At 33.7% G+C, this 24,622-nt stretch overlaps 1 protein-coding gene across 6 annotated transcripts in view; it reads right to left on the bottom strand.

Moving 5' to 3' along the window:
* Positions 1–24,622, bottom strand: part of RAP1GDS1 (Rap1 GTPase-GDP dissociation stimulator 1) — a 161,464-nt gene that overhangs the window by 16,793 nt on the left and 120,049 nt on the right. For 4 of the 6 annotated variants that reach the window (XM_036914066.2, XM_036914069.2, XM_057502466.1 and 1 more), the window contains 7 exons: positions 18,148–18,273; positions 10,675–10,818; positions 10,080–10,211; positions 8,802–8,936; positions 4,580–4,705; positions 3,663–3,802; positions 2,106–2,232 (listed from right to left, as the gene is read on the bottom strand). In XM_036914066.2, the coding sequence (XP_036769961.2) occupies positions 2,106–2,232; positions 3,663–3,802; positions 4,580–4,705; positions 8,802–8,936; positions 10,080–10,211; positions 10,675–10,818; positions 18,148–18,273 (930 nt within the window). The remainder of the gene's footprint in view (positions 1–2,105; positions 2,233–3,662; positions 3,803–4,579; positions 4,706–8,801; positions 8,937–10,079; positions 10,212–10,674; positions 10,819–18,147; positions 18,274–24,622) is intronic. The other 2 variants (XM_036914067.2, XM_036914070.2) reach the window with 1 other exon arrangement.

The raw sequence follows: 24,622 nt of genomic DNA, 5'->3' as shown, positions 1-24,622 counted from the left end.
GGTTAAGCTGTGGCACCTACCTATCATGGAACACTATTCAGCCATAAAAAAAAAAATTGATCAACAGATCAGATGACTCTTAAGGAAATAATACTTAGTTAGAGGAGTTAATTCCACAAGGTCACATACCATATGATTCCATTTACATAGAATTTTTTAAATAAAAAATTTTAGAAATGAGGTGGTTTCCAGGGAGAAGCAGAGTGGGAAGTAGGTAGGTATAAACGGAGAGATTGTTGTGGTGGTAGATCTATGCTAGGTATCTTGACTGTGGTAGTTGATACACAAAACTACACATGTAACATCTTTTCATGTAATAAAACTATATAGAACTTAACATACATACAAATGAATACAAGTAAAACTGGGGAAATCTGAATAAGATCAGTAAATTATACCAATGGTTGAAATACTATACTATTTATAGTTTTGAAAAATGTTACCACTGGGAGAAGCTGGGCAAAGTATATAGGGATCTCTGTAATATTAGTATTTTTTACATCTACATGTGAATCTACAATTAACTTTAAAAAGGCTTAAACATGTTGCTTTAATACAATTTTCATACAAAAATTTTAAATGACAATTTCTTAATATCAAATAGCTTGTAAGAAAACAAGGCTGAAAAGAGACAGTTTTCAAAGTACATTGTATAGTATGGGTCTAGTTTTACATCTTAAAAGTCAAGGAGCCTAAGAAACACTAGATAACAATAAAAAAAAAAAGGGTGTATTATCCTTTTATACAGTTCTGTGGCAAGGTGAGCAGACAGAGGCATATGCTCAGCCATCAGGAAGTTGACAAAATTAGTTTGTTTGGAAAATATTGGCACAAAACCAGATTCATCCCAGGCTGGTAAGTCAAGGATATTCTGAAATTGATCCATCACTTCAATCCATTTAAAATCAGGCCATGAATCTAGTTTGGTATTCAAAGTCCTCACTGACTCCCACTCCTTCCTCACAGCTTCCTCCCTGAAAGGCATCTGGACTTCTAGACTGACTCATACCATCTACTCCAACCATGTGGGAAATCACAGGCTAGGCCAGGAATCAAACTAACCTCCATGGCATATCTAATTATAGACCAAAATCACTGAGAGTAGCATACATTTCTTGAAGTCTTGACATCTTTTATCTTTAAAATTCAAGAAAATTTTCTATCCTGCTTACATTCATGACTTTTTGTTTTAAAAGGACAAAAATGCAAGTCTCTCATACCCAAAATGTGAGTAAATCTGATACTGGAGGAAGATAAGGCTTCTCCCCTAGAACAGGGGTTGTTGGGTCCACTTGTCCCAGTGTGAGAATTCTGGACATAAATCATGAGTGGGAATCAAGAGGAGATCAGCTAACAGCATTTACTCAGATGGCTTTGAACTGGATAGGGCATACTTATTGAGTCTACCATGCTACTTTGTGTAAGGCAGCCTCAGGCCTTCATCACAGGCCATGTAACTGATTGTCCCCAGCTGCGTACATGAGACTGGTTCCTAAAACAAATGCTGCTACCCATAAGTTAGGTGCCTATGAGCCAGCTTCGCATGAAGAATTCTGATCAACAGGGATGCTATATGCCAGACAGAAACTAACTGAATTACTTAAACTGTGCTTTTGGGGAATTCTGAATGTAAAACACACAAAAGAGTGACACACATGAGAACTTAGAATGCAGGGAAGGCTATAACTATGAAAAACTAAGAAACTATGGTGATCGGAAGTAGCAGGAGAATCAGTACAGAGATGGAAGAAATGGAACAGCAGCAAATTCTAAAATTGCTGTTGTATTCTAAATAATATTCTAAATATTTTCATTCTCTGTGAGGAATGTTTTCTGTATTCCTCAAGTGTCTATAACTTGAGATAACATTTAAGTATGAAACTAACGTTGAAGCATCGCCTTAAAATGTTACCAAAAGCACAACCAAAAGGCACAGCTGTGGTGACAAACTACAAATATGATTTTCCATATACTTAAGATATAGGTAGACACACACTGGCAAAATGCTTCTAGTCAAGGTTTTGTCTGACTTCTAGTCCATTCCTGTGCTTCCTTTCATCCAAGATAAAAATAGGAGAAAATAAGTTTGACACCGGGGTACTTACCCAATTCTAAAGCTGCTATTAGTGCCAAAGCAACAAGGGCTTCATTCTGCATTATTACATGTTCACTAGTTGCCATGGTAACTAGATGCTTGATGCCACTGCTCTGTACAATGGTTTTAATTACATCCTGTGATAAATAAATATCACAGAATTATAAACTTTAATTTTAAACAAAGAAACTGCATTATAGTCAATCAATTCATTGTTAAATTGAGTGGTTTTCTGACAGTGTCCTGTCTGAGTCATCACATTTAACCATAATTTTTTTTCTTCACAGATGGAAAGGGAAAAAGCTTTTAGCTTTAAATAAATTCATCAAAAGTTGACAACTTACATTACCTAAGTGAAAAAGACCATTGCAGTTCACATCAAGGAAAAGGGTCTCAGAAGCTACCAAAATCAAAGAAATCAAAGTGCCATTGCCCCAAATATGGACTTACCAGAGGAACAACAGAAGAGAATTAAACTTTGAATAACAACAAAAAAGTTCTTTTCAAATTTTTATGATAGCATTATGGGTAATGGGGAGGTTCTGGTTAACATTTAACACTTGCTTTTGCCTCAAGGAAAGATCCCAAGAGCAGCATCTGATGGGGAGGAACATTCCCATGGCCAACCAGCTGGGGGTAGCTATTATGAAGTCAATTATTTACATGAAAGAGATTAACACAAGTCAACAACCACCTTTACTTTTAAGTGTTATCTCTTGTTGTCTTCTTTTGATCTGTTCTACAAATAAATGAATAGCAGGTGGATATTACTTCTAAACTGTCTTTCCTCTCATATACAATCACTACTACAGTTGTATACAAGTGAGATGGTCAAAAGGCTCACCTGAGAAAAGAAGTTATGAAAAATAAAAGGAATATAATCTGGATATTAAATCAGCTGCTGAACTGCTGGTCTGGGTTCCCATCATTCTGACCTTTAAAACAGTTTCATTTGTTCATTCATTTATTCACTCACTCCACAAATACATACAGGTTATTGACTACATGCCTAACATACTGGGTTGGACACTGCACAAGAACAGATTTCATTCAGTTTTGTGAGTTCTGGGTATCATATACTATCTACACATCATTTAACTTCTAAATATCAGTAGTTAGCTGGGTCAGTGCCTAATGCGGCTGGTGGTGGTGGTGGTGCAAGAATAATAAAAGCAGCAACCTCTATTTACTGGGTGCTTACTATGTTCCAGGTAGCAGCTGAGCACTCTGTTCATGCATGCTATCTTACTGAGTCAGCCTCACAACACTGACATGTAGGTATTATAGAAGTTTCTACATATTAAGATGAAATGTGAAGACACTTGACCAAGTACATAGTGGAGACAAAATCTCAACTCATCTCTGATTCCAAAGCCTTACTCTTAACTATTCTGGAATAGAACTAAATAAAAGAGGCTCAATCTTCAAGTGTTTTTATAGAACTGTTGATTAATATATTTATACTTAATACATAGATATGCAAGCTTATGATGTAGGATCTATGATATTGGGTTTCCAAAAAGGCCACTCGACTGTTTTTCAGTGAACGGTTTCCTCTGGAACTCACTTTTGATTTACTGTGTCGTATGAGGGCAGAGAGCAGTCTGTTTGACTCCCCCATTACACCAGCATGATCTTTGGCTTCACACCATTCCACCAAACGCTCCACTAATTTAACATTCTTTCCCAGTTGTTCAGCAGCTTCTGCTATAGGAAAGAAGGCAAACACAGAGGAATCAATCACTGAAATAACCTATAGGCAATCAACTGCAATAATTGGTAAAGATGTAAAGAATGTGAAGGAGAATTAAATGTCTAAAAAAACACAATATAACAATTTTGTTAAAGCAAGAACTGAAAATATCCAGTACCTGATGCCTTTTTTAAAAAGCTATGGACTTTCATACAAAATACAAAAATACAAAAACAACTTCATACTCTTTTGGTTCAGCCTGCTAGTCCATCTGTACTCTGGCAAACTGTTACAAAAGGTTTTTACAAGGACTCTAAGGAATCAATACAAAGAAAGGTTTAGAATTTAGAAACAAGTAAATAAACATAATTCATTCCAAAGAGTGATTTTTCACTGCTGTTTTTGTAAACAGAGAAATGATCTCCCTATTTGCAAAAAGAATTTTTAAAAATTCTATCATTGTACTGAAGTGATGATTTTGAACACAAGGTAAAAATGGGTATGGAATGCTAAAACATTAAAAACCTTCTAGGAACTGCTAATAAACCACCCTAAAGCCAGGATTATATGTGCTAATGAAGAGAGATGCAGGGTAATTTCCATTTAAACTCAATTACAACAAGCATGGGAATTAATGAATGGGGTTCCAAAACCAGTATCTTTTTTGTCATTTATTTGCTATTTGTCTTTATGATTACATATTTCTGAAAAGTAAAAGCAAGTCGTTTTTCACCTAGAGGCACATGAAGACTATCACAACAAGAATGCACCTTGGGAAATACTTCTCATACCTTGTGCATCTATTAACATTCTTAATGTTCCCAAAAGCTTGAACTGAACTGGGGGCATCTCAGATTTCAGAAATTTCAAAACTGCCTCTGTGACCCCAGATGATAACATCTTTGCTTTATTTACAACTGGAAAGAAAGAGATATAGAGAGAATATGGTTAAAATGGTGTCAGTATTCTTTTTTTTGGGTAACATTAATATACAATCACATCAGTAACATTGTGGTTACTAGATTCCCCCCATTCTCAAGTCCCCACCACATATCCCATTACAGTCACTGTCCATCTGCGTAGTAACATGCTATAGAGTCACTACTGTCTTTGTGCTATACTGCCTTCCCCATGCCCCCCCCCCCATGTTATATGTGCTAATCGTAATGCCCTTTATTCCCCTTCTCCCTCCCTTCTCACCCATCCTTTCCAGTTCCCTTCCCTTGGCAACTGTTAGTCCATTCCTGGGTTCTGTGAGTCTGATGCTGTTCTGTTCCTTCAGTTTTTGCTTTGTTCTTATACTCCACAGATGAGTGACATCATTTGGTACTTGTCTTTCTCTGCCTGGCTTATTTCACTGAGCATAATACCCTTTAGCTCCAACCATGTTGTTGCAAATAGTAGGATTTGTTTTCTTCTTATGGCTGAATAATATTCCATTGAGTATATATACATCTTTTTTATCCATTCATCTACTAATGGACACTTAGGTTGCTTCCATTTCTTGGCTATTGTAAATAGTGCTGTGATAAACATAGGGGTGCATATGACTTTTTGAAACTGGGATCTTGCATTTTTAGGGTAAATTCCTAGGAGCAAAATTACTGGGTCAAATGGTATTTCTATTTTTAGTTTTTTGAGGAACCTCCATACTGCTTTCCAAATGGTTGAACTATTTTACATTCCCACCAGCAGTGTAGGAGGGTTCCCCTTTCTCTGCACCCTTGCCAGCATTTGTTGTTTCTAGTCTTTTCTATGTTGGCCATCCTAACTGGTGTGAGGTGATATCTCATTGTGGTTTTAATTTGCATTTCCCTGATAATTAGTGATGTGGAGCATCTTTTCATGTGCCTGTTGGCCATCTGAATCTTTTCTTTGGAGAGTCTATTAATATCCTCCACCCATTTTTTAATAGCGTTATTTGCTTTTTGGGTGTTGAGGCATGTGAGTCCTTTATATATTTTGGATGTTAACCCCTTGTCGGATATGTCATTTACAAATATATTCTCCCATACTGTAGGATGCCTTTTTGTTCTGCTGATGGTGTCCTTAGCTTTTAAGCATGATGTAGTCCCATTTGTTCATTTTTTATTTTGTTTCCCTTGCCCAAGGAGATGCCTTCAGGAAAAAGTTGCTCATATTTATATTCAGGAGATTTTTGCCTATATTTTCTTCTAAGAGTTTTATGGTTTCATGACTTACATTCAGGTCTTTGATCCATTTTGAGTTTACTTTTGTGTATGGGGTTAGACAATGGTCCAGTTTCATTCTCTTGCATGTAGCTGTCCAGTTTTGCCAACACCAGTTGTTGATGAGGCTGTCATTTCCCCATTGTATATCCATGGTTCCTTTATCGAATATTAATTGACCATATATGCTTGGGTCTATATCTGGGCTCTCTAGTCTGTTCCATTGGTCTGTGGGTCTGTTCTTGTGCCAGTACCAAATTGTCTTGATTACTGTATCTTTGTAGTAGAACTTGAAGTTGGGGAGCGTAATTCCCCCACCTTTATTCTTCTTTCTCAGGATTGCTTTGGCTATTCGGGGACTTTTGTGGTTCCATATGAATTTTAGAACTATTTGCTCTCGTTCATTGATGAATGCTGTTGGTATTTTGACAGGGATTGTACTGAATCTGTAGATTGCTTTAGGCAGGATGGCCATTTTGACAATATTAATTCCTCTTATCCATGAGCACGGGATGTGTTTCCATTTCTTGCTTAATTTCTCTCATGAGTGTCTTGTAATTTTCAGAGTATAGGTCTTTCACCTCCTTGGTTAGGTTTATTCCTAGCTATTTTATTCTTTTTGATGCAATTGTGAATGGAATTGTTTTCCTGACTTTTCTTTCTACTAGTTCACTGCTAGTGTATAGGAATGCAACAGATTTCTGGGTACTGATTTTGTATCCTCCAACTTTGCTGAATTCAGATATTATATCTAGTAGTTTTGGAGTGGATCCTTTAGGGTTTTTTTTTATGTACAATATCATGTCATCTGCAAACGGGGACAGTTTGACTTCTTCCTTACCAATCTGGATATCTTTTATTTCTCTGTGTTGTCTGATTGCTGTGGTTAGGACCTCCAGTACTATGTTGAATAGAAGTGGGGAGAGTGGGCATCCTTATCTTGTTCCCAATCTTAAAGGCAATGCTTTCAGCTTCTCGCTGTTAAGTATAATGTTGGCTGTAGGTTTGTCATATATGGCCTTTATTCTATTGAGGTACTTGCCCTCTATACCCATTTTGTTGAGAGTTTTTATCATGAATGGATGTTGAATTTTGTCGAATGCTTTTTCAGCATCTATGGAGATGATCATGTGGTTTTTGTCCTTCTTTCTGTTGATGTGGTTGATGATGTTGATGGATTTTTGAATGTTGTACCATCCTTGCATCCCTGGAATAAATCCTCCTTGATCATGATGAATGATCTTTTTGATGTATTTTTGAATTTGGTTTGCTAATATTTTGTTGAGTATTTTTGCATCTGTGTTCATCAGGGATATTGGTCTGTAATTTTCTTTTTTTGTGGTGTCTTTGTCTGGTTTTGGTATTAGAGTGATGCTGGCCTCACAGAATGAGTTTGGGAGTAGTCCCTCCTCTTCTACTTTTTGGAAAACTTTGAGGAGGATAAGTATTAGGTCTTCACTAAATGTTTGATAAAATTCAGCAGTGAAACCATCCGGTGCAGGGGTTTTTTCTTAGGTAGTTTTATGATTACCAATTCAATTTCCTTGCTGGTAATTGGTCTATTCAGATTTTTTGTTTCTTCCTGGGTCAGCCTTGGAAGGTTGTATTTTTCTAGAAAGTTGTCTATTTCTTCTAGGGTGTCCAGTTTGCTAGCATATAATTTTTCATAGTTTTCTCTCATAATTCTTTGTTTTTCTGTGGTGTCCGTAGTGATTTTTCCTTTCTCATTTCTGATTCTGTTTATTTGTGTAGACTCTCTTTTTTTCTTAATAAGTCTGGCTAGAGATTTATCTATTTTGTTTATTTTTTCAAAGAACCAGCTCCTGCTTTCACTGATTCTTTCTGTTGTTTTACTCTTCTCGATTTTATTTATTTCTGCTCTAATCTTTATTATGTCCCTCCTTCTACTGGTGTCAGCATTCTTAATGATAATCATTCAATACACATTATTGAGTGTCTTTCTGTCTCTGAGGCCTGATGTTATATTTTTCTATTTAAACAACCATTACTTTTCTGTGAATTTTAAGAATGAGATTCAGGGTTGAGGGGTCTGGGAGGTAACTATTGTTTGTCACTGGAGCATAACATACAAAATTATACTTACTGGCTTTTTAAACCTAACCTCCAAAAGACTTAAATAATTTGTAAAGGCAATCTGACAATGTTGTCTTCTTATTTACTAAAAGCACAATTCTTCAACTTTAAAAGTTTCTTTTTACATCTATCCTTGACCTAAATGTATTAAAACAGAAGTTAATAAACAATATTAAACTGCTGTGTGAAATTGATTTCTTATAGATTGTATATAGTTATACTATTTCACCCAATCAGAAATCTATTTTCAGAACATAGAATAAAAGAACAGTTTTAATTATCTCCTCTATAATTTTCCATCATAATGTGATTTTAGGGCTCATAAGCCTTTAATCCAAGAAGACACATTAAGGCTATTTTAAATATTATATGTCTGCATGTAGGGAAAAAAAAAACCTTAAAAGTCATTCTTTAGGGGACTCTGTTAATTGATACCGTTATCTTACCTCAACTGAAGATCCTTTAAAAAGCTTAACTACACAATATGAAAATCTAGGAGTTCACAAAGGTAATAGTATATGAATGATATGAACAAAGGCAATGATTATACTTATATAGTCTCAAAAAACTTATTTAACATATAATCTCCATTTATTAGTAAGAAAAATGTAAACAATTTGAATACTTTTTTTCATTACTTCATCAGGCCAAGTCCACAAATCACAAAAAAACTATCTTCCCCAAACAAATTTTATTTCATACATAGTTGCCTCCCATTCTTAAGTCTTACCTGGAATGGCCAGGTTTCTGAGGGCACTTAGTGCTGCATGCTGTACAGTTACATTTCCATCTTCTACATGTCTGTCCAATAAATCCATCAGTTTTTCTACAATTCCATTTTCTACCATATGGATACAATTTCCATCTGATAAAACAAAAGCATTTTTCTTCCTCTTTACAAATATAAGTAAGTATTTGGGAATATAATAATGATGTCTGCCTATTATCTACACTAGGGAAAATGGATCTATAAGAAAATAAAATGAATTCCAACTCTTTTTCCATCAGACTTAAGAGATTTTTAACTCAGTGAAAAGTCTGGTTATAAGATTCTTAAAACATACAAAAATTAAAAAATCAGAAAAATGGTCAGAAAAAAATCTCCAGCTTAGAGCCTGAGAATATATCAGAAGATAAGGAAAAACCACATGCTTAAAGAGTCTACCAACAGTTTTCATTTATAGTGAAGTATGCCTAAGTTTTGCTAAGGTTATGGGGGACAGTACTCTACATTTTATTTTGATGGCTGGTACTTGAATTATTTTTCAATGATAAAATTTTCAAACATTTATAAAGCAGAGAGAATATGATTATCAAACCACTATATACCCCACAGTTAGCTTCAATAATTATCAATATTTAGCCAGTCTTAATCCCATCATTAAAGAGCTAATGAGAGTCCCAAAAAGAAGGGAGTAAGAATGGAGTCAGTCATCCATTATACTGTAACAACAGGTCATATTAAATAAAATCAAACTAAAGCAAAAATAATCCACATTTCCTAGACACCATGTAAAAATTAGTTTCTAGACTGAATGGGAGTGCCAGACTTCAAAAATGAACATTGGAGGTCTGGTGCCTTAGAAATATTAAACTAAATTCAATTTTATACCCTACCTCTGTGGATTACCCATACTTTATAGGCATAAAAGTATTAATAACCTACCTACATGAATATTCATATTATTAAATCCAATATTTAATCACCAGGCAAGAGAGCACATCCTCCCAGAGCATACGTATATTAGAATGGGACTCAAGTTTACCAGTCTCTGAAGTGCACAGTATTCAAAGAAGGACTTCATGATCACTGCTCATGAACTATTAGAACTTAGCTGAATTGCATAAAATATGTAATTTGTTATGCAAATCACTGTATTTGCAGATCCCTGAAAAATGAAGGTAGTAGTACACACACACTACCCATACTTCTGAACTGCTTCAGTTTTAGTGCATGTAATGGCAAAGCGAAACATCTGATTTAAAAAGGATGAAATAATATGCTTACCATTTCTGGCAAAATTTGCAATTGCCAATGCTCCAGCAAGCTGTAGCTGGTGGTTATTTGATGGAATCCAGGACAGCACCCTTTGAAACACATTACCTTTTCCTCCTTCAAATAACTTCTGCATGGATTCATCTGGAGATAAATGAAACAATTTGAGAGGGAAATAATTAGAAGTAATAAGTCCATAGTCTTAAGTGAATATCCAAGAGGGGAAGTGCATACTCACAAACTATTAATTCATAAAGAGAAAAGTACTAACTCTTTTTACTACCTTTGAGTAGCGATAGGACAAGAGAGTTTATAATTTTTCTAGTTTAAGTCCCAAGTAGCCATCTGGTTTTTATCTTTTGGTGCCATAGCTGTCTCTCCTACATGACAGCTCTACAAATAGTGGGAGATAGTGAAAAGTCCTCTTTTCCAGGTTATTGGTTCTGTCTCTGGTGTATTTAAACTTTCAAAATCATCACATCAACAAGATTAAATGAGACAGGAAAATGAGAAAATGCCTAATATATATATTGTAGTGTTTACAAAAGAGAAAATAAATTTAAAAAAATCTGACACCACGTTCTGTGGTTGGCATCATACAACTCACCTCCAAGAAGTAATAAAACCATTAGATCTGATGCTGTTTTGAGCTCAGCAATATCATCCTCTTTGTCACTATCCACCTTCTGCTGAACGATCTCTAGTAGACATTCTACCAGACCTGCTTCAACCAGCTGTAGTTTAATAGCATCTAAAGAAGAATGTGAACAAAATAACCAAAAGTTGAGATTAAATAGGAGTTCTGTATAAGCAATCCATTAAGAAGAATTATTAAGAAACCAAGAAAATGCAAGATTTAGATAACACACACCTTTGAAGATTTGAGTCTCAAAAGGAAGTATCTGACAGTTGAGCTTAAATACTTAAAAACTTTTTTTCCCATATTTCCAGTTGAAATTATGTCACCTTTAACAATGTCTGGCAGCACTTACCAAATTGATTTTCAGCTCTGAAGACAGGCACTATCATTCTACTGTTATCCAGATATTATGCTCATGTTTAAAAGGCAATACTAGAAACTATCTCACGTTGTTTCAAATTAAAAATCTGTTATGTAAAGTTAAAATATATCCACTAATGGAGTCAGAATACAAAGTTATTGCAAAGTAAAGATGTATTAGTAAATTTCAAACTATACCACAGTATATTTAGATTCATATTTGTAGAGATGCTATTTTTCTAGTGTAGTTAATAAATATATAACTTTCTGAACTATAAAAGTCATGCTTTTAAAAAGGGCTTCAAATATTCATTAATTTCAAGTTTTCTTAAATGATGTACTACATTATCTCTACATCTGAGTAGGTTTTAAAATTTCCATAAAGTAAGTTGGAAGAAAAAAATAACTTTTGAGCTTTCTGATAACCAACAAGCCATTTTAGAGACAGAATTTACATCCCAATTATATTTTTAAAATTTATCTTCATAGCCAACTCTACTTGCATGTCAGATCAATTGTTTGCTCCTCTAATGACTTAAATATTTTTTTATTATACGATTTCATTGAAGATTTTGTATTTGCATACATATCTGTTTCCCCCCATTATAGCAGACATTATAATTTCATTTATCTTTGTATTTTAACCTTAACTAGCTTAAATGCTTTGTATGTGTTTGACACTGCTGAAGACAAATGTGGATTCACTGACCTACAAATACATTAGCTACCCAGGAATTTTTTAATTTAATTTTTTAGCTGGATTTTATTTTGGTCATTGGTTTCCCTAAAGCTATGCATGTACATATCTATAGCAACAGCAGTTTTTGCTTTTCATCGGGGAGAAATAAAGACCTTCTTTATACTTAAAACTTTTACTTATGGGGAATTTTAAACTAAAGTTTTTCTACTACGAGGATGATTGATCTTTAGAATACTGTCTCCGGATACACAAAATATTCAACCTGGAATAATATTTCAGAAGGTACACTTCCACTGTGCCTTGCTGAAAGTAGGGCGTTACCTTGGTTACAGAATGTAAGGGCTAGAAATATATGGCGACTAGAATTGAAAGCCACGATGAAAAAGCCTTAAAATACTAAAAACCTGGGACCATAAAATCCCAATTTAAATATTGGAATCCCTCTCCTTTGCATAAAAGAAAACCAAGGATGATATGCTAAGGATAACCCAGAAACAAGTTTTCAAAGGTATCATTCAACCTACTGCACAGTTACAAAACAGAAATGAAGATGGCAGAGGAGAAAACAGAAATAAGAAAAAACGTAATTTTCACATACTCCAAGGAAGGTGACAGATAATTCTCTGACAAAATTGACCCAAGGTCACAGTAAAAATTCCATTTGGTCATACCACCAAATGAGATGAAAAACACATTTCTCCCTAAAGAATAAGATCTAAGGCAATTCAGAAAATTTGAAATGTGTCAAGATTAAAGTTTACAGATCTCTCCTCTCACAGTTTGAGTGTAATCACATATATATGGGGGAGGCTTGAATAGCCTTATTAAAGAGGATCAGCAAGGCATTCTGCCAAAGCAAACAGCCCAGCACCCATTTATCAACACCATTCTGCTCAAGGACATCCATCTTTATCACGAGTGTTTGCATATCCATACGTGTGTGTGCATGTATTTTTAAATCTTGTCTAAATGGAAAAAAAAAAACCCAAATGCAGAAAAGTGCAAAATATATGTTAATTAGTTTTAAGCAAATAACTATGTAACCACCACCTGGATCAAGAAATTCATTGCCAATAACCCAGGAAGCCCCCTGGGCACTCCGTTTTCCTATCACAAATCCCTCTACCTTCCTCTCAAATTACTACCCTGATTTTTATGGTGATCCCATCCAAATTTTTCTTAATTGTTTCACCAAATAAATAATCATTCCTAAAAACCAGTTTACTTCTACCTGTTTTTGAACTTAATATGCATGGAATCTTACAATATTTATTTTTCAGTGTTGGCTTTTTTCTTCTTCTAATATGTTTCTAAGATGCATCGCCAATATTTGGTTATAGCTGACTTAATCCCTTCGTGTAACTGTTTATTTTTCCATTATATGAATATATCATCATTCATTTATTATTAATAAATATCAGATGTTTCCAATTTTTCATCACTATAAATAACGCTATGAAAATCCCTGTAATGGATCCTAGTGCACATGTGCACTTTTCTGGGTATGGTCCTAAAGAGGAACTGCTGGATCACAAAGATGCTCAGTGGATACTGTTTCCAAGTTGTACCAATTTATACTCCCAGCAGGACTTAAGAGTTTCCACTGCTCCACACCCTCATCAACATCTGCTATTATCAGACTTGCTGGTGGGTATATAGTGGTATTTATTGTGGTTTTATTTTGTATTTCTTGATTACTAATGAGTTGAGAATATTTTCATGTATTTTTTAGCCATTTGGATTTTACCTTGTGTCGAGGCCCTTTTCAAATCTTTCATACATTTCCCTCTGGGTTTTCTATATTTTTCTTAATGATTTGTGGGAGTTTTGATATAATGTACCAAGCCCTCTGTTGGCTACGTGTTGTAAATATGTTCTCTCACCCACTGTCTTGCTTTTCACTCTATGAATGTCTTTTGGCATCTTTTACTTTCATTATTTGAAAGTTTGGGCTTTTAAAATAACCAAATTTATCAATCTTTTCCTTCATGTTTAGAGCTTTTGTGACCTAAGAAAACTTTCTGTACACCAAGGGCATGACAATGTTCTCCTCTCTTCTAGTTTAAGATAAGCTTTCTGGTTTTAACTTTCACATTTAGGTCAGTAATCTACCTGAAATTATTATTTTTTTAATAAAACATGAAATGAAGGTGTATGTGTGTCTCAACTGTATTTGTTTCCATATTCCCAGTACTGTTCATTGAAAAGATTGTTCCAGAGAGTTTTGCAGTAAGGTCATTTGTTTTTCCTAATAAAAAAACATGTATTAATGTTTCCATTTGTTTCTGGGGTATTCTGTTCTATGAATAGTTATCTCATCCATCCTGGCACCAATACCACAATATCTTTTAATTACTATAGTTTTATCAGAGTAAAGTTTTATTATTGTTATACAGTAAAACCAGTTCTGCTACCTTGTTCTCTTTCACAGTATCTTGGCTATTCCTGGTGTTTTGGGACTTTGGATAGAATGACATTGCTGACAGATCAATATGGGAAGATATAACACCATTAAAATATTGAAGTTTCAATCTATGGAAGTCATATATCTTGTTTATTTAGATCTTTAATTTCTTTGAATGATTTTCTACAGTTTCCTGCCAGAAATCTTACACATCTTCAAGTTCATTCTTAAAATATTTCATTTTTTATACTATGGTAAGCAATATACTTTTTAAAAATGTCTTTTCTAACTTTTTTTCTGGTATACAGAAATATAATATTTTGGGTTTTTTGTTTGGGCTAGTAACCTGATACTGGTTAATTAAAAAAATTGATCTGTAGATTTTTACATTTTTGATATATATAATAAAAGTATCAACAAATAATAACAGTTTTATTTATATCTTTCCGGTATCTTTTATTACTTTACTGCACTGGATAGTTCCTATATTACAATGAGTGGAAGTGGGGATGATCCTTACTCTGTTTCAAAGGAAATGCTTTTTTGTCTCACCACTGAGTATAATATTTTCTGTAGGCTACTGGTATATATCCTGTTCATTCTCTTTCACTGCTGGTTTGCAAAGAGTTTTTAAAAATCATGCATGGATAGTCAATCTTATCAAATGCTTTTCTGAATGTGAGATTATATGATTTCTCCCCTTTAATAAGTTTCAATTTAATGAAATGTATTGATTGCACTTTGAATATTAAAACTGTTTTGCATTTTCATGATAAATTCAGTTTGCTATGATGATTAATTTTAAATACAGTTCTGGATTTTGTTTGCTTTTAAAGGGAATTTTGGATCTGTGTTCATAGTGAGACTAGTCTTCAATTTTCACCCTTGTATTCTCTTTGTTGGTATTTGGTTAAAGGTTATATTACCATCATAATTTGGTTATATTACCAAAATAAATTGGCAAGTATATCTGCTTTTCTTATTCTCTGGTAGAATTTAAGATAAGATTATTCAGCTTTTCTATTTCTTCTTGTGCCATCTATGCTTTAGAATGTACTGACATCAAATTGTTTGTAACATCCTCTTAAGAGTGTCTGAAGACCTGGTAGTGAGATCTCCTTTTGCATTCTTGATTTTGGTTGATTGTGCCTTCTTTCCTTTTTTTTTTTTTCCTGATTAATCTCACTAGGGATGTACCAATTTTATTAGTCTTTTCAGACTCAACTTTGGTGATCATATGATTGTATTGTATTATGTATTTTCTGTTTTATTAATTTCAGCTCTTTAGATTTCCTTCCTTCTACTTTTTCTGGGTTTAACTATGTTTTCTTCTCTCTTGATTCCTGAGATGAATATTGAGCTTACTGATTTTAGCTTTTATCCTTTTCTGATATATTAGTTTAAAGCAAAATATCCTAAATATGGATTTACCTATATCACCTAAGATTTGAGGTTTGAGGTACAGTATTTTAATTTTAATTATTTAAAAATTTTTTCTAATTTCATTCATGATTCTTCTTTGACCTCTAGGTGTTAGAAGTACATTTTTTATTATCTGAACATACTCTGTATGGTTGCAATCCTTTGAAATCTGTTAAAATTTTCCATGACTACATATTTCTAAATGTTTCAAGTATACTTAAAAAGAAAAGGCTCTGCAGCTAGGTGTAGTGTTCTGTTCTAAAATATGTCTATTTTATAAACCAATTTTCTTAATTATTTTGTTTACATTTTCTATATTCTTACTTAAAAAAATCTGCATGTTCTTTAAATTACTGAAAGAAGTATTAAAAGCTCTCATTTATTTGTGGATTTGTCTATTTCTCATAGTTCTCAATATTTTTGCTTTATATGTTTTTGAGTAATATATAATACAGTTATTGCATCTAGAAGAATTGGAACTTACTCATCACTATAAGGTCACCTTTTTTATCTCTAGCAAGTCTTTTAACCTTAAAGTTTGTTTAACTTGATATTGAATATAACTACCTTGGCCTTCCTAGGTTTGAATGGAATGTTTTTTCAATCTTTTTATTCTTAACTTTTAAAATCTCTTGATATTTAATGTGTTGCTTATTTTAAAAGTACATATATATTTTTTAATTTAGTTGACAACTGGTTATTTAATTAAAGTATTTAGGCCATGTGCATTTAGTGTAATTTCTGAAATACTGCATCTTATGTCTAGTATTTTTTATGCACTATTATACTCCCTGTTCCATGTTCCCTTTTCTCTCCTTTTTTCTGTTATTTTTGATTGAACGGGTATTTAAAGAAAAATCTTTGTTTTAAAAAATTGTTTAAAAAAATTTCTTTAGTAGTCATCTTAACAACGTCCTGGAACAATGAGTCTAAACTAATAGTATTTTCTTCCAAATAATACAAGGGTCTTGAGACTTTAACTTCTTTTACAAACTTTTTCCAGGTTCATATACTCATTTTGTAGTGCATTTTAAATTATATACATACACATTTTATATTTCAAAGTATATTATTTTCATTATTTTCTTTATTCAGTGTACATGAGATTTACCTACAATATTTACCAGTGTTTTTCGTTGTTCTTTATTCTCTCCTGCATCTATAACCTTCCTTCTGAAATCATTTTTCTTCTATCTGAAAAACATCTTTTATAACTTCCTTTAGTGTGGGCATACTAGTGGTGAACTTTCAGTTTTTAATCTGAAAATATCTTTATTTTGCCTCCAGTAAAAGGTATTTCCATTGGGTTTAGAATTCTAAATTGGCATTTATTTTCTTTCAGCACACAGAAAATGTTATTTCACTGTCACCTGGCTTTCACTGTTGCTGTTGAGAAGTTAGCTGTTGGTCAAACTATTGCCTCTTGTAAGATAATATACTTTTTTGTTAGCTACTTTTAAGAATTTTGTCATTGGTTTTCTACAATTTAAGTAAGGTATTTCTAGATACAGATTTCTTTTTATCATGCTTTAGATTCATCTGGCTTCTTGAATCTTTGATACTTTCATAATTTCTGGTAAACTCTCTGCCAGAATTTCTTTAAACATTGCCTCTGTTCCCTCCTCCCTTCCTGGGATTCCAAAATATGTACATGAGAGCCTCACATCATCCTCTCTACTTCTTACTTTTTTAAAAAATGTATTTGGCTCTTTCCTTTCTTCTTATACTTCATTCTCAATATTGTTCCAGTCTATCTTCCAGTTCACTGGTTCTCTAATTCAGCTATACTTAATCTGCTGTTAAACCCATACATTAAATTCTCAAAATTTTTGTTGTATTTTTCAATTCAGGTATTTCCAATTGTTTCTTTTTAAAATCTGTTATGGCACTTTTTATAGCTTCCGGTTTCCTTCTAAGTTTTTCAAGCTTGCTTTGAACTCTGAATACAATAAACATACCTGTTTTGAGTCAAGGTCTAAAAATTCTAGTGTCTGGAGGTTTGTGCTGTTGCCTGTTCTCTGTGCTGGTTCTTGCTTACAATGTCTTGTCTCCACATGTGTCCGGTTCTCTTTGATTATGTGCTAGACACTGTATTTGAAAAATTATTTATATGGGATGGTTTGTTTCCTCTAGTTTGATTCCTAGGATATTATCCCTTAAGACTTTTTTCCCAAAGGTGGGAGTAACTTACCAGTGTTCCAACTGTTGGCAGTCTGGACTCCAACCGTTATCCCCTTTGCCCTGCAAGGATTCCTAAGTGGAGTTCAGCCTCTCAGCTGCCTTTTCCAGATTGGCATAAGAATGTGTAAGATACAGAACCATCTTTGCCAAGATTTTAAAATCAAAGTAACTTGGAAAGTAGCTTTGGCCAATGTAGATATAGTTACAAAACAGATAATGTAGCTCAAGTTAGAGATAAACCAAAATAAAACTTATCACATCATTAATAAAACAAATAAGGTTCTGAGTTAAATAGCTGGCAATTAAACAATACCAGAAAAATTATAAAAAGCCTACATGATCAAAAAATCAAGAGGTACATTTATTTTCTCACCATTTTCTGCCAGTGGAGCAAGAACTTCGAAGATCATTTCCCTCTTATCATGTTCTATTTGTTTCTTGAAGAGTTTTACCAGCTCTTCAGCGATGTTTGTACTGGCAAACTGTTCTTTACTTGACTCTGCAAAAAAAGGAGGAAAAGTTAGAGTAAGCAAACAAAATTAAACCCAGAAATTGTTTCCTACTGTTTTCAATACTTGGTCATTCTGTACCATTACCGGTAAATACAAAGACTCTTCAAATACAGTAACAATCAAATCAATTTTTTAATGCCCTTGAAAAGAAAAAAATGTCTAAGGCATTAAAGAAAATGTTCTGACATAATTATATTCAAGGCTATGAAAAATATTCACTAGCATAACATACAGGTAACCAGGGCAACAATAAAATTACTCAGTTATGAACTCATAGTTTTGTGTGTTTTAGTCAATGAAGAAAAACTACTCAAACTGTATTTTACATGGCTGAATTAAAGGTGATTTATCATATTAAATCACTATAATGGTATGCTTTCATATTGGTGCTGGCATGCTCACTATTAAAGGCCAATTCTTCCCATGGGCTTGGAGTCTCAATCCCTCTCACCTCTTCAGTGTCTCCAATCTCTCCTCATCATTCTAGAGCCTCACAATCAGCATTTAAATATGCCTTAATATTTCTCACAAACAAAGCAGTATTAAAAACACCTTTACTCTGATTTTCTTCAATCACTATCCAATCTCTGTTCATCTTCATAAATAAGATTCTTGATAGCACTGTCTACATACAGTGCCTCTACTTTCTCAATTCCCATGTATTCCTAAACCCACTTCAAACTAATTTTGGCTCACCTGTATACTCTACAGTCTCCTTTGCTTGCTCCTCCCTTTTCCACCAGACTATAAATTCCAGTGCCTTGGGACTTAATCCTTTGCTTTCTTACCTTTTTCGACCTTACTCTTACCCTAGACAATCTAATTCTCTTCTACAACATCATAACAGCATTTATATGTTGATACTTAATCATATCTCTAGCTCTCTTTCCGGACTATTTAACTTGTCATTTAACATCTCCATTTGAATATTTGTCTAGCATCCATGTCTAAAGTGAACTTTTTATATTAGCCTGAAATTTGTTCTTCCTCCAGACTTAACTTGGTAACTTGATAAATAAACACTCCATCTATCCATCTATTCAGGCAGAAACCTGGGAGTCACTGTTCACTTATTCTCACTCAACTCTACATTCAATGAATTACCAGTGTCTACCAATCTACCTCCAAAATATAACCAGGTTCAATTTCATTTCTCAAGTTCTTTTGTCTCAAGTTCTTTTGCTGCATTTGGTATGCTATTAATTTATCTACAAGTTTTAAAGAATTCTGACCAAATTCAGTCTTGATTGGTTGCTCTCCGTTTTGGGGACACAGTTGACTTCCTGGAATTTCTCTTTATCATTATCTGGTAGATCCTTTCTTTTCCTTCCTGTATTAAATACTCTGTTATCGATGTCCTTTCACCTTCACTTATTTTGTTCTGTTGGAGGCATTCCCCTGCAGCTTTCTGAGAAAGCTACTACATACTGTGTATAAAAGGTAAATATTGTCTGAAAAAGTTCCTTCCAACCTAGAGTCTATGCCTCTAAATTAGTCCCTCACTTCATTCCATTACTTTCACATACTAGCCATAATCACAATTTATAATTATATGCTTACTTATTTGCAAATTCATTTAAAATCAATTCCATCTCACCCACTAAACTAAAAGCTCCTTGAGGGAAGGGGCAGTGTATATTATTTTAACTACTACGAACACAGTGCCCAGTATAGTGCGCAATACACAGCAGGTATTCAAAGAACACTCTATCGCATGAATGTGTGACTGAATTAACAAGTAAATCAACACAAGAATTAGGTTCTACTCTCCCATCTCTGGTAAAATCTCTGTCAGTATAAAAAAAATACTGCAAATTCAACTTTAAAAGAGAATGGAAAAACACAAATCTTAATATGCCTTAAGAGTTTTGATTCACTCTAGTGTTATATTGCTTTTGGCACATACACCAGATTTATGCCAAAATGATGATCCATTCCAAGATTTGTAAGTAGGATTCCTTACTGCCATAAAAAAGGAATAGGTATGGAGTGTCTTTTCCAATGAACTATCTAACTCCTCAGAGACCATATTCTACAAATGTCAGCATTAACCTAAAAGGTTACTTTGATTTAAATAGGAATCATCTAACTCCTCCTCATTGTTGATCACTCCTCTGCTTCAGACTATTCAAACGGAATGAATTTCAGAAACAAAATAATAGGTGAAGTAGATAAATATTATCACTTATCTAGTCATGTGCTCTTATAAAAAATAATAGTGCTACTAACACTCTTTTTTCCAATCCACAGTCTATTCCTCCAAACACTTACTAAACTGAAACCAAATCACTGCTGCTAAGTAATTCAGGCCATTTGCCAGGACAAGGAAACAAATGTACTATGATTAACAGGAGAATCCATGAATAAAATCTGTACTTACCCTGCAGGTGAATACAGAGAAAACAGCATGAAGTAAGATTTGACATTATGTTTGAAAACCATGGATCTCTAAGAGACTGTTAGCAAGAAGCCTCATTTTCTAGGAGCCTATTTTTATCAAAATCACACATTTGTTTAAACAGTCCTAACACATTACCAGCAAAATTCAGTCTGCCTCCCCCATTTCTTCCACAGAACCAAGCACACAGCTAATTCATTGGTATTTACCTCCATATCTATTAATAACATATTTGTATTGCCACTTTCTGAATTTTTTAGTTTCAGGTATTTTTGATTGACTTTCCACCTTTCCACTATGAAAGATGAGGCACTAGCTTTCTTTTTTTCCATCTCCACCATACCCTTCATCTTCTCAATGTATTTATACTGTAATTTTGGTTCTATCAATGATTAGTGTTTCAGTAATGTACTATTTCATTTTGCCTGGAACTATTTTTCTGGAATTATTTTTTTTCCTCTCATTTGTTAAGTTTTCTATGTCTTTTTCCTTAATTCAACTCCAAACTCTCCACCAGTTGTAATAAGCTCATTTTTTGTAGGTATGCAATCAATTTCATCTTCTACAAGAATTACCCCAACCCTGACTCAGCAGCTTTCTGACTTATTCTAATATGGTTTCTCTTTGCTAAAAGGTCATTTGGGGTTCTCATGTCACCATACTAGTAGGAATTCCTGTTTTCCTGTTGGGTCTCTTGTTTCCTAATTCCTGTATAGCCTTTCTTAAATTACATCCCTTATTTAGTTGGAACACATCTTCTAATGGCATCTAGAGGAATGGCATCAGTTTTCTAAGGCACTGGTGTTTGGCAATGTCTTTATTGTAACTACATACTCGATCAACAGTTTGACTTGGTATAGAATTCTATATTGGAAGTCATTTTCCCTCAAAAATTTTAAGGCAATACTCTATTTTCTTCTGGATTCCAGTGTTATTTTGAGACATCTGATGTTACTGATTCACAGTGTTTTGTATGCAACCTTTTTTCTCTTTCTCTTTGGAAGTTTTTTAAATGTTCATTTTGTCCCCATTTTGCTAAAATTTCACACTGATATGCCATGGTCTGGATCTATTTTCATCCATTAGTTATTTGACAGATACTTCCAATTTGGAATATTATGTACTTTTGTTCTGTAATCCTTGAGTTATTTGGCAATTTCCTCCTGTTTATGTCTTTCTACAACTCTTGGTCTGATCCTCTATCTATATTTTCTATTTTCCATCTCCTTGATTTGTGCTTTATTTTTGCAAATATTTCTCCAAACATTTTATTGTCTTTCATTTTAGCTATTGTGTTTTTAATGTTCAAGTTTTGTGGTTCTTTTTCCTTAAAAATAGCATCCTCTTACAGTTTCATGCTTATGGTATTTTTTTCATTTATCTAAGAATATTGTGTTTTTTTCCCCACACCCTGCATAGTTTCTGTTCCTTCCAAGTTGCTTTTTTTCTATTTGCAGACATCACTATCTTCCATGTTAGAGGTTGTCTTCACTTCTCTAGTGGTCTGCACTTAAGAACTGGCATTTAAAATCTGATTAGGAGCTATAGTATGAGTGCACTTGATGCCTACAAGATTCCCTGTTGGGTAGTCAGATGGCCCTTTCTGTAGAAAAATCCCAACATAAGTATGTTTAAGTCCATGTTCTAGAAGACGAATGGGATAATAACACTGGGGTTCTCAGTATTTAGTATATCTACTTTCACTTAATCTGTTTTTAGAATTGAACTCTGGTACCTCTTACTTCAACTTAGTCTGATGTACCCTGTATACAAACCCTCTATTTTTAGTCTCTACAGAGGATATATATAGTCTTCTGCTTAGATGGGAAGGGGCAGTTACTGTAAGTGTGGAAAGGGGAGGGTGGTTTAGAAATCTAATGCCACCAAATCTTGAGCCTTTGAAGATTCTGAAGAGCAAATTTGTTCTTGGCTTTCCAAGAATTCTGATTTCAAAGTTTGGCTATGTGAGTCATTGCTTGCTTTTTTCCTCAGGCCCTAAAATGTTTTGTGTTATTCCCTCTCTTTTTTTTTTCTTCCTTGAGGGCTTAAGCCTTCAAAAAAATATTCCTTTACTGTAATGTTAGTTGGTTTTCAGAAAGGAGTGAAATTAAGTGCAAATTTTTGTTCTAACATCTCTACCATCCCAACCCCTCCCACCCAGCCAAAAAAACCCTAGTATTTTAAGCAGGAATTTTTACTCATAAAAGATTTTGGAACCAAATAAAAAGAGGGAAATCACATTCTGCTTAATCCTTAATGTTAAACTAAGATTTTAAACTTCAAAATTGTATTCATGCTGTAACTGTAAATAGAAAAATCATGTGTGCACATAAACCAGGACTCAGGGAACAAAAAGAGGCAGAGCTGTTCTGACCCCAATTCTGTTAACAGACTGTACTTGCTAAATTCTTTTATATTTTGTCTTTAAGCTATTATATACCCTTAGTGAGCAAAATGACAATTTCTATTTAACATTTTTATTAAAAATTTTTGACAAAAGGTAGCTCTAGCATTTAGTGATACACCATGTTTAAAAGTATGTGATATGAACTTGATATTTATCCATGTCAATAAAAGTAATACTATCTGACTTGTTAGTAAATCATGAACAATAAAACCCCCACTGAAAAGAGAAAAGGTATCTGGGGCATAAATGTGCTATTTCACTATTGATGTATAATGTAGCTTTTACATGATATAAACTCTAGTGGTCTTAGTAAATAAAGGAATATTTCTCTTTTTTCTTCCTCTAAATAGGTAAGGGCCCATTTAGAGGAAGAAATAGAGAATGAAGTAAGAAATTGGGCTAAACTAAGTTGGGTGGGTATCCACCTTTTAATATAGACCAGGGAGGTGAGGCTGAATTGAGGTGCTCTATGAAATCTTCCAAACAAATCCTGAGTCCTTAACACAGGCAACTCATATTACATAGTGTTTATGTTTCTATTACAAGGATTATGACATTATCAGGGATTATAACATGATTTTCATTCTATATCTACAAACTATACTGAACACACACAAAACTCCTACATTCCATTTTAATAATGGAAAATAATAATCTGTACAACAATAAATGAATGTTCTTTCCTTCTTGGTCTTACCTGAATGATGGAAATGAGACAATATGAAAAAGAAGAAAAGTAGAGGAGAGAAGAAAAGAAATATCCACAAATACCAGGAGATGACTCACTGAATGACTTAAAAATTGGCTCTGATAAATGATCCCTATTCCCTTAACTTGAAGTCAAAGCAAAAAGTAAGGTACTGAAATCAAGATTTTAATGTGCAGAGGGTAAGGACATGAACTTTCTATTAGAAAATCCAAGGTTAGAGTCTTGACACTTTGGGTTTATTTATTTATAAAACAGGGATAATATAATTTATTTTTTTTTTGTAGCTATTATATTTAGTTATGACAAAACAGCATTTGGTTTCACTGTCTCTATAATAAACAATTTCTTATGAACATGGTTGTGGGGTAGATTCAGATAAGGAATTGCACTTTCTATCATGAATCATAGGAAGGAGAGAAAGAAGAAAGGGTACTACATATGATATACAGAAAAATGAAACAGGAAGAGAGAGAGAGGAGCTGGAGTCAGCAGTCCTCTTCTCTGCTAGGAGTGTGATGTGTTGCTAGCATTGATCTGCTTATGTCTCTGTTCTGATTTTCAAAGATGTCTCCTAATTTTTTCTAATGCTGTTAAAAACACTCATATGAAAAAGTCCCTTATTTTAGAGATTCTGTAAAAAGAGGAGGAAGAACCTTAGTCTGCTAGATTTTTTACCTGATAAGCAAGTAATTTATATAAACTGCAATAAATTATGAAGTCCTTTTTTTGCCCTGAAAGTACAATATTTGATTTCAAGACCATCCCCCTCATTTATTTAAGTTAAGTAAAGATCATTTTAAATATTCAACTCTACTAAATAAT

This window comes from Manis pentadactyla, chromosome 5, assembly GCF_030020395.1.
Source record: "Manis pentadactyla isolate mManPen7 chromosome 5, mManPen7.hap1, whole genome shotgun sequence".
Taxonomy (NCBI): Eukaryota; Metazoa; Chordata; class Mammalia; order Pholidota; family Manidae; genus Manis; species Manis pentadactyla.
Note: the sequence above shows the minus strand (reverse complement) of the source record. Positions and strands in the feature narration are given on the sequence as shown.